This window comes from Berghia stephanieae, chromosome 9, assembly GCF_034508935.2.
Source record: "Berghia stephanieae isolate SIO BIC M18660-M18661 chromosome 9, UCSD_Bste_1.3, whole genome shotgun sequence".
NCBI lineage: Eukaryota > Metazoa > Mollusca > Gastropoda > Nudibranchia > Aeolidiidae > Berghia > Berghia stephanieae.
In genome coordinates this window covers 22,323,864-22,335,073 of record NC_088368.1, presented here as the reverse complement: position 1 = coordinate 22,335,073, position 11,210 = coordinate 22,323,864, and the positions used below count along the sequence as shown (strand labels likewise).

Below are 11,210 nucleotides of genomic sequence, written 5' to 3'. Positions count from 1 at the left end.
AATTTATCCCAAGTAGGACCTCAGGGCGTGCATCGCTAGATTGGCCGTCTTGGCCTAATAGGATTCCACAGTCTGACGTCACGTCCGCCTAGCAACGAATCGGCTGGCTCTAAACAAAAAAAATCCTTGCTTGGTCCAGGCAAGGAATAATTGGAAAATCGCTCAAAAAACAATTTTTATCTTAAATATGGTCCAGTATTTTGTACCAGATTGTCTACACCAGTCAGAGAGTCACTCCTGCAAGTTTTACAGATTTCCAAATGGACAGGCAGACAAAAAATTGAAGAAAAAGTGGACCACTTTAGTCAGGTAAGCACGCACGCCTCGTCGAACATTTGATAGAGTTCGTAGTCCAGATCTAGGTCAAGTTCTAGCTTACGTAGACCTATATTTTATGATTAAAGTGTACAATTGCACGAAATTATAAATAAAAATACATTCCAAACTAGGTTTTTATTGAAGTTGAAGCAAAAATGATATCTCAATCGTTTTGATGTTAAGGCTGATAAACTGAATGAGAGTTAAGTTCTACTGAAAAGTGATAATTTTTTTAAAAGGAGAACAAGAAGAAAGAGAATAAAATATTTGTTAAAATCTTACTTTAAACTCGATACCTTTATGGCAAAATGAAAATAAATAAATAAAATAACGCAACCTCTCCCCCCCCCCCCCCCCTCCCACGCGATCTCTCTCTCTCTCTCTCTCTCACACACACACACACACACACACACACACAAACACACATACTTTCCTCTTTTTTTTGGAAAGTTTCTCTGATTCTCTGCCATGCCTCCCCTCCCCGACAGCCGAGGTGGCAACTCTGTGTGAACAAAGCAAGATGGCGGCAGGGACCTCTCTCCTTTACCTGTGCCCGATTGTTGACACTCCAAAGTTTCCATCACCGCACTGTCCAGTACAGTACTGACTGAAATAAAGAGAAAACGCAAGTCTTGCCACACTCAACCCCAAGATCAACTTTTACTGTGTAAATTTAAGAATTCTTATTTTTATATATACCTAGTCAAAATCATCAAAAGAAGTAATGAGGAAGTGCGACATTTTGCTGAATGTGCGATTTCATAAAAGACAGGCGAGAGACCCACCAGTAACCTAGTCTCTTGCACACCTTTGATTTATCATGCATTGAGCTGGTGTCAAACAAGATAGTCTAAAACAAAGTACTTATCAAATTAAATAATATACCCAATATGCCCAACAGAATTATTGGTTTTTTAAAAATCTTTTCATTTCAGGTGAAAGGACAAAAGATCCAACATCATCATCAAGAGTGTGTTCTTGTCACTTCAGAGATGGTGACAAAGCCAACCTCCCTGAATTGTTTGACAGAAATAAAAATAAATTGTTTCCATCAGAGCCAGAAAGAAAGAAAAGAAAAGTGACACAAGGAATTCCCACCCCATCTCAATTGGCACCAACATCAAGAAGTCCACCACCACCACCACCACCACTACCACCACCACCACCACCACCACCACCACCACCACACATCATCATATCATCATCACCATCATCATCATCATCATCATCATCATCATCATCATCATCAGCTCAACTCTCTTCATCATCATCACAAAGTCCCACCTTTAAAAAAACCAGATTCCTCATCATCATTATTTTCCTCCTCATCATCATCCTCATTATCTTCTCCCTCATCATCATCTCAACTCTCGTCACCATCATCACAGGATTCCATCTTTTAAAAAAAACCAGATTGTAGAACAAGTGAGGATATTTTAAATAGAACAACAAATTTAATTCAAGAACAAAAAATTACAGACAAAAATAAGGAAATAGCTAGCTTTAAAAAACCCAACTAAGTTAGATTCAACGCACTTACACTGTTTCAAGCCTTACAGAAAAAGTTCTTCGAATGGAGACAGGTGTACATTCTTTTAAAATATTTAATATTATTGTTCAATATGTTGAGTGCTTTAGAGGTAACATTATTTATTATAGTAGATGGGAAGTTCAGGAAGAGACAGTTGCATTAAAAGACCAAATTTTCATTATTACACTTATGAAACTTAGACAGAACTACGCTAACCTTCATATTTCACAATTGTTTAGCGTTAGTGAAAGTACTATAACAAATATTATACAAACTTTTATTCATGTTTTACATAAGCCATACGCTTCTCTTTGAAAATGTTATGAAGGTTACATGCCCTTCTAGACATAAAAATAAACTATCAGCTCCATCATCATTTTTAAGATTTCCAAATTGCAGAATGATCATTGATTGTACAGATGACCAAATTGCTATTCCTAAAGAAATGGATAAACAACGGTTAACTTATTCTTCTTATAGGTCCATGAATTCTGTTAAAGCTCTTGTTGGTCTAAGTCCAAATGGTGTGATAAATTTTATTTCTAAACATGATCCAGGGTCTGTCTCGGATAAGGTCATTGTACAAAATTGTGGATTACTAAAACTTTTAATTTTAAGCCCTGGAGAATTAATTTTAGCAGATAAAGGTAATAAAGGTAAAACCCCATCCTGATTCAAGATATTTTACCTCAAGGAGTAACTGTAAATATCCCTCCCTTTTTACATAATAAATTTACTGAAAATGAGATTTTATTAACAAAAGAAATTGCTTCATGTAGAATTCATGTTGAGAGGGCTAATGAAAGACTGAAAAATGTTAACATCCTCTCATATATTCCAACCATGTTAAGAGAAACATCTGATATTATTTTTCAATTTGTTGCAGCACTTGTCAATCCCCAGTCTCCTCTTATTAAGGAGATTGCATTTTGTTAGCTTTGCCATTTATTTTGTACAACACACATATTTTGTTCATCATCATCAAATCACCATTCAAAATAATGGTTTTGTAGGTCCATACATGATTTTACATGATAAACATGACAAATTATGGCATTGTTGTATCAATGTATGTTCAATGTCATTAACATTGTTAAATAAAACCACACAAATTAGTTTTGGACTGAATCAACCCAAGGCATCATCAAGATAGATCTGTGGAAGTAAAAGAATAAAAGATTCAAATTTAGAGCTGCGACCATGCTCAATAGGCAAAAAACAAACAAACTAATAAAACGTCTGTTGTGGTCTTGTGGTATGACACTCGCTTTCAGATCAGAAGGTCCTGGGTTTGGGCCTCGCTCGGCACATAGTTGAGTCCTTGGAGAAGGCTCTTTACTCACAATCTCTCACCGTACTCAGGTGTCAAATGAGTACCTGGCGTTGTCTCTGTCCGAAAAAATTGTAATATCGCCCAACAGGCATCATGTCCCGTCTTACATGTTAAATGTTGCTGTTGGCCAGGGACCCCTTGTAAAGCACTTTGAGCACATTTAGTGGATATTACGCTGTATAAAAACTCAATTAAAAAAACAAATTAAGTGATTCTTTCATTCATCTTGCTTTGTTGATAAGGGGGAAACCCGAAACGTCCATTTTATCTGTTTTCGTATATTAAATTGAAGTTCACATTCAATTTCACAATGTTATTGATTTCTTCGAGTTTCAAGCAGCAACATTTACATTACACCTTAACCAAATAGGAAGTTTAGTTTACAGTGACTAACACTGGTCTAAATAAATCCTTTATTCATCCCATAGAGGAAATTTATCTCTAGGGTCTATTCCCAGGGAAGACTGGAATAACCACGGTGCAGCGCCGCAAATTGAGCTAGGGCGAGGTGACTTGCTCAAGGCCACACAGCGCAGCGGCGGGTGAACGAACTCGGTACCTTTCGGGTACGAAGCAAAAACCGTACCGCTGATCCACGCTGCCCCACATGAAGTATGATAAAATGTCTAGCGTGATTGGTGATTATGATGCTCATATGAGTATTATAATAAAGGTTACAACACGATACTAAATAGTATGTAGTAGACTATAGTCAATAGCAACGAAAATTAGCGAAGCAAGACTAAGACCTCAAAGACTCAAAGTCCGTGGTCCATAAGATAAAAACACAATAATTCAATGACTCCCTCTCTCTCTCTCCCTAACTAAAATCGAACGTAAACAGTTAAATCTTTCCATTGGATATACTAAATCTGCCTAAACTCAAAGTAAACTGATTATTGTCCAACAGTAGTTTTACGGAGATGTGAGATTTTGAGAGTGAGAATGAGAAGACGAAATGACTTACCTTCACAGAATACTCTTTATTCTTCATGCTGGCTTGAACTTTGCCGAACATCAAGCCATCTGAGTAAGTGAAAGTCAAAACAGGACCTGACTGATGATGATTTTCACCTCGCGAGACACTTTTATGCTCATTGGAGAAGTATTTCATAAGGGCGGTGATGGAAATAGAGTTCGTGTCAGCCATTTTTCTCGACTGTTTAGAGCCAGCCGGTTTGTTGCCATGCGTTGCTGCGCAGGATTACGTCACGACTTAGGAAGCCTATTATTTAAGCAGTGAAAGACAATAGTTAGTTGGGGAGGGAGGGTGGAGGGAGATTGGGGAGTGGTAACACTAACTTTCTTCAAGGTACAACAGAGTATAGGATAAGGACAGGACGGCCAAACGAAGACTGGCTCATATCAACAACAAAAAACGTCCCCACCATACCACACCCTCCGCTCATTGTCACCCCGCGCAGGCAACGGGGGAAAGATGAAACGTGCCGATTTGACGCCACCTTCGCGGAGCGACGCACGAGTCATCAAATATTATATTCAAAACAAAAAGCAGTATGTGCTAAATTTTTAATTTTATCAAAATTTTAAAATTGAAGTTTTTTGTTTGGTTAACATGCTAATCTACGGAAAATATAGGGCGGCACAAAACAACTTCGCTCTATTGACCGACCGCCAGTGATAGAGATAGATAGAGAGAGAGATAGATAGATAGAGAGAGAGAGAGAGAGAGAGAGAGAGAGAGACAGACAGACAGAGACACACATACACACATACACACACACACACACACACACACACACAGTTAGCGATCCCGAAGAGAAGACCAGCGTAGCGAGGGGCCAGATCTATGTCGTTGACCGTGTAGCCTCCCATCTTTAGACCTTTGACACCCATGCCCAGACACAGGAACAGGACAGCCCGATGCCGTTGACTGGAATCCAGTTGGACCACAGCAACGAACAAGACAGCTATGCCAGTCAGACACGTGAACTGGAACACTTTCCTGGTCGTTGTCACCGTAAGCCATCGCTTCTGGACGACTTTATCAGCCATGTATCCAGCCACGATCGATCCCACAAAGTGTGCTAGATAAGGGAGAGATGAGAGGACGCCATTTTGTTTGATATCAAACTTCATCGCTCCTTTCATAAACATGGGAAGGGAAGTAAACATTGTATAGCTGAAATAATTGGTGCTGAAATTGGCAATTATTATCGCCCACAGTGGACCAGATGAGAGTATATACACCCGAGGCACTCTTGGACTCACGTCCGCTACTCCTTTCCCGATGGAGTTTTGAATATAATTTCTTTCTCTCTCTGAAATCCTTTTATTTTGCGCCGGACTGTCTGCCACCAGCCAGAACCAGAGCACCACCCAAATCAGATTACAAATTCCACACAGATAGAAAATCGACCCCCAGCCATTGTCGAACCCATACTCGCACAGAAATCCAGAGACCACAAGAGTGAGGACTGTCCCTACCGACAGCCCTGTATAAGAGATGGACACCATCTTACTTCTGTCCAAAGGTGGGGCCCATTTTCCCATGAGAGTGTGGACGGATGGGAAGGTAACCCCAGCTACGAATCCCAAGATGAATCGAACAGCACATACCAGGTAAAGATGAGAACGTGCACTGACGGGAGTTAAAATAGTACAGATACTACTGATTAGCTGGCAAATTCCCCACAGGTTCTTTCCACCAAATCTCGATGACAGCCACCCACCAAGAACCTGCGTGAGGATGTAACCGTAGAAGTACATGGACAGCAAAGGGGACTGTTGGCTTTTGTCCCAGTCGAACTCCCTGCCGCCCAATTCATCATCAGACGACGATGCCGATGACAATGGCGTGTACCCATCATCAACGTAATCTATTTGTGTTTTAATGATGCTGCCGTTTCTTGGTTGCTGTGACGTAATAATCCCATCAAAATGGACGTCATCAATTATTCTTGTAGTGTTATATAAGTTGCCATTGCTTATAGGTGATGGTTGATGGACCTTTGACGTAATATTTGAATTGACGTCACTTCGTACTATACAGAGTAAAGAAAGAGAAAAGTTGATCCTCGCCGAATATACGAAAAATTTCCCAAAGAACGTGAGAAAAACAAGTGTTAATCGTTGAGAGCATACCAAAGGGGCTGGAAAGGGGAAAAAAAACAAAACAAAACAACGACATTAATATTGTAAGTGTTCGTTTTAGATTTCATATAATTGGGATCATTCCTTCCTACTTTAATAATAATAACAATGCTGAAAACTTATATAGCGCTATAACTCCGAGACACCAGACTCTAAGCGCTTAAATTACAAATTACTTTGGCTGAAACATGCTCATTTACACACACAAACACACACACACACACACACACACAAACATACACACACACAACACAACACACAACACAAACCAAACCTATCTTGCTTCTCATACCATCTACTAAAATCGAAACAAATATGTTTTAAGCGAACGTTTAAAAATAGACAAAGATTCTTTTTCACGAATGCTCTGCGGTAAGGCGTTCCAAAAAGAGGGTCCAAAATGAGAAAAAGATCTCATTCCAGCATTTTTCCGAATTCGAGGGACAACTAGTTTTGTGGAATCACTGGCCGAACGTAAGGGGCGGGGTTTTGAATATCTTTCAATTAGTTCTGAAAGGTAGGAAGGGGCAGTACCTTCAAAACAACGATACACTAAAACACAAGCTTTGAATTTAATCCTTTTCTCAACAGGCAGCCAATGCAGGTCATGAAGTAGAGGTCCGGCAGAGTAGCACCTAGTCTGGCAGCGCTGTTTTGGACAATCTGAAGACGTTTCAGATTGTATTGCGAAACGCCAAACAACAGAGCATTACAATAATCCAATTTCGATAGTACGAGAGACACAACCAGGTGCTTGGTCACATCCTCAGATATGAACCGTCTAAGGGAAGCAATCTTTTTTAGTTGGAAAAAGAGAGATCTAACCACATTATTAACCTGATGCTCCATCGACAGTCCAGAGTCTAAGAATGTGCCAAGGTTTTTCACTTTGTCAACAATTTGAATGGAGGCATTCCCCAACTTCAAATCTGTTTCACTTTTCCACTTCATGTTCCCCACATACATCACCTCCGTCTTATCATCATTCAGTTCCAGTCTGTTCTCATTCATCCATTTCTTAACACTTTGGATAGTGGTGGTCGTAGTTAACTAATACTTTCACTATCTTTCCTTACTTCCGCTCACCACGTTTAACCTCGCTTGACTTTTGTGACAAGACGAACACCAAGACTCATGATTATTTTTTCTTGATAATCATCCCCCCCCCACCCCCACTCTTTCTCTCTCTCTCTCTCTCTCTCTCTCTCTCTCTCTCTCTCTCTCTCTCTCTCTCCCTGTATCTCTATCTCTCTTTGTATATGTTTGAGTGTATCTGTGTTTGTTTGTCTATATCCCCCCCCTTCTCTCTCTCCTTCACTCTATCTCTCTCCCTCTCTCTCTCTCTCTCTCTCTCTCTCTCTCTCTCTCTCTCTCTTTCTCTTTTTTTTTGTGTGTTTGCTTATATATCTCTTTTCCCTCTCCCTCCCTCTCTCCCTCCCTCAATCTCTCTCTCTCTCTCTCTCTCTCTCCCTCTCTCTCTCTCTGTGTTTGTATTTGTGTGTGTGTCTGTGTGTGTGTGTGTCAGAGAGAGAAAGAGACAGAGAGAGAGAGAGAGAGAGAGAGAGAGAGAGAGAGAGTGCGTGTGTATTTGTGTATTTGATAACATTATAATATTTGTAATTCTCACATTTGTTCTCAAATCCATAATTTAGTCACTTACAATTCAAACAAATGCAATTACACATATGCACACAAGTTAACGACGACCACCACTGACTCCTTAAGGCACGTTGCAATTACACACATGCACACAATTTAACTACTACAATTAATGACTCATTAAGGCATTTTGCATTTACACACATGTACACAAGTTTATTACTGCCACCACTCATTAAGACACATCGGATCTTAAATTTTAATATTAAATCTCCCCACCACTATGCAGTTTAAAACCAAAAACTAGTCCTTCAGAGGCATCAGGCCCATGGAGCCACAGTTTATCACAGTTCGATAGCGTGAAACGCACAAGAGCAATCGCTTGCTTCTTCTTCTTCGTCTTGTGGAAACCTCCAATATTGTCGAGGATAACTCCACAGTTTGTAAGGATTTACATTGTAAACTTGTTAAAACTCTGCACATAATACTAATAAAAAATACATAGATTAAAAATTCACGCTGTGAACTCTGGTAATCTCGTGGAGGCATGTTGACAACCGTTTTCAGCCACTTCAGCTGGGAGGCTATTCCATAGTCGGGCAGTGGAAGGAAAAAACGAATTCAGGAGGGCGTCTGTTTTTGAACTTGGGACCCATTCCCCAACCACCACCACCACCACCATTCCATTCTTTTCTTTTTCGTACCTAAATGAACAATTCGCCTTTATTCTTTGTACGCATTGGTAACAACTTTATTATAGGTCGCATCTATTTTATCTAATAAAAGAATATTAATAAGTGTGTAACAGCTGCATACATCATTGTCGTAAACATTTGTGTGCTATATACAGACCTGCCGCTAGTACTAAGAAAAAATTGTAGAAATACGAATTTTTGGCTCCTGTTAGAGAACCGCTTTAACCTCTTTGACTTATTAAATCTAGTGGAAAAGGAAATTTTAATTCCATAGAAATTATATTTCAGGACTTTGAACCGTTTTCGGATCAAGCCGGGGGCAAATTGTTTATTTCTAAAACTATTTAATGTTATTTTTTTTTCTACTTTTCCCTTGGAAAGTACGAATTTTTAAAAATAAGTAGGCAGCTCTGACTTTTTATAACTAATTCTATGACTAGAATATAATTTAATAATAATAACAATAATAATAATAGATCTTTATTGTCCATAAATATGGCAATTTGTCATTTAGTTACACTTGTTATAACGTGAAATGATAACTGTAACTGAACAGATATTTCACTCCTACTTATTTTCTCTCTCTCTCTCTCTCTCTCTCTTCTCTCTCTCTCTCTCTCTCTCTCTCTCTCTCTCTCTCTCTCTCTCTCTCTCTTCTCTCTCTTTCTTTCACACGTGCGATATACACAACATAAACATATTCATTTCGTTTTCAATTTGTTACGATTGTGGCAATTCTACACCAAAAATTATCATCATCATCAATTGGTCAGTTAATCTTACATTAAATAAATTAATCAGTTAATCAGCCAACGAATCAATCCTTGGTTTTTCTGCACCATATGAAATATTCAAAAATTTTATTGCTGATGGAACGAACGTTGATTTATACTTGTTAGTTCTACATTTAATCTGACAAAACCTTCTCCCAGATGGTAAAAGACTAAATTCATGGTATAAAATATGTTTTTTATTGTTGGTAATTGAGAATGCTTTCCTTTCTATTGCTTTTCCATGAATTCTTTCTACTCCATCAAGAGGATGGTTTAATATTTTTGATGCCTCTTTGTTAGATTTTGAAATTTTTGATTTATCTTGAAGTCGGCATCCTCCAAACCATATGGTGCAGCCAAACGCAATTACACTTTTAATCAATGAGTCATAAACTCTTCTCTCCGGTGGATCATATGACCTTGTCGCGGTCGGGGGGCTTGCGTGTCTCGATGATCGTAAGTGAGAGGCCAGACCAAGAATGATCTACAACGGTCAGCATCGTCAACAAGGAAGGAAGAAGGGAGGAAATCAACCGTCGAGTTCAGCTTCCCCTAGTCCACACCCTTGGGTGTGGGTGTTGTCCACGACGTGGGGGAGGGGTGAAAAGGGACTGACTCTCTACAGGACATCCTCCCGGATTCCCAACTTAGACCATCTGACCACGGGTAGATGGAGCTCGTCATCGGGGACCGACATCCATCTAAGAGAAGGACACTCTGAGCAAAAACCCGGACAGATGGAGTTCGTAAACGGGGGGACCGCAATCCATCTAAGAGAAGGACACTCCGAACAAAAACCCGGACAGATCGAGTTCGCTAACAGGGGAATGCAATCGATCTAGCAGAAGGACACTCTGAAGCAAAACCGTCACTGCCTTGTGGACAGACCTTGGATGGTCAAATGCTAAGGAAGCAAATCCTGAAAAACAGCACGCCGAAGACAGAGCAGCGGGGCCGGAAGGCGCAAATATCACAGGAAACTGGAAACTGCCACTGCATGCTTAAATCCCAATATGACACGTCACAATAATCAAATCCGATGTGGTGCGAAGCCCGTGGAATCCCGCCGGACGGGCCTAGTGCCGGGCCTCAATGGCCCACCCAAGCGATCTGGTGGTACTTTGACTTCATCTTGCGGAACCAGGGGAGGAGGATCAAGGTTACATGCGACTGGAACACCAAACACAATTAAAATCCTCCAATGGAATGCTGAGGGCGTTGTGAAGAAGAAAATATCCCTTGAAAAGAGACTCAAAGAGCAGGACATCAAAATTGCCTGCATTCAAGAAACTCACCTCACTGACAACATGAGATTTGCCATCAGAGGGTACCAGGTAATAAGGCATGATAGAAAGGATCACAAAGGAGGCGTGATGACATTAGTAAAAAACGACTACCCCACCGCAGGCATAAAAATCGATACACAAGAGCAATCAGAAATACAGCAAATTAAAGTATGTATCGGAAAGAAAGAACTCCTGATTTTTAACTGCTATTGCCCACCAAACAAAGAGCTTCATTTAGACAAGATAAAAATCCAGGAAGAAAGATGTCTGGTACTAGGGGACTTTAACAGTCACTCTCAAAGCTGGGGATATGGAGATATGGACAAACGTGGTGAAACAGTAGAAAACTGGCAAATTGAAACAAAACTTCAACTATTGTATGACGATGAAGATGAGGACATATATTTCTCAAGAGCGTGGAAAACCACATCTACCCCAGATCTTACGTTTGCCACAGATGATATAGCAAAGACGATAAATAGAACAGTACAGCCCCAACTGGATGGTAGTGACCATAGGCCAATCATCACAAACCTCTATCATCAAAATGAAAACAAAACA

General features: G+C 39.9%; 1 protein-coding gene and 1 long non-coding RNA gene across 3 annotated transcripts; both read right to left on the bottom strand.

The window, feature by feature from the left end:
• Window positions 1-720: 720 nt before the first annotated feature.
• On the bottom strand, window positions 721-4,339 carry LOC144979868 (uncharacterized). Of its 2 annotated transcripts, none has more exons than XR_013646785.1 (2): window positions 4,150-4,337; window positions 721-925 (listed from the first exon to the last, which is right to left on the bottom strand). It is a non-coding gene; the product is annotated as an uncharacterized LOC144979868 (long non-coding RNA). The 2 variants fall into 2 exon arrangements; XR_013646784.1 differs by lacking the exon at window positions 721-925 and adding an exon at window positions 1,749-3,004 and having other exon boundaries at window positions 4,150-4,339.
• A 203-nt stretch (window positions 4,340-4,542) lies between these two features.
• LOC144979168 (putative transporter slc-17.2) lies at window positions 4,543-10,047 on the bottom strand. The gene is made up of 3 exons (XM_078925776.1): window positions 9,927-10,047; window positions 4,946-6,295; window positions 4,543-4,586 (listed from the first exon to the last, which is right to left on the bottom strand). The coding sequence occupies exons 1-3, from the start codon at window positions 10,045-10,047 to the stop codon at window positions 4,543-4,545; spliced, it is 1,515 nt and encodes a 504-aa protein (XP_078781902.1).
• Window positions 10,048-11,210: the final 1,163 nt, after the last annotated feature.

Excerpts from the sequence above, each read along its gene's own strand:
- LOC144979168 (XM_078925776.1), bottom strand. The coding sequence starts at position 10,047 with ATGACGAGCTCCATCTACCCGTGGTCAGATGGTCTAAGTTGGGAATCC. Across the intron at positions 6,296-9,926 it reads GACAACACCCACACCCAAGG|CCCCTTTGGTATGCTCTCAA; the intron begins GTGTGGACTAGG and ends TCCCCTTTCCAG. Across the intron at positions 4,587-4,945 it reads TCTCTTCGGGATCGCTAACT|CGGAGGGTGTGGTATGGTGG; the intron begins GTGTGTGTGTGT and ends GGTGACAATGAG.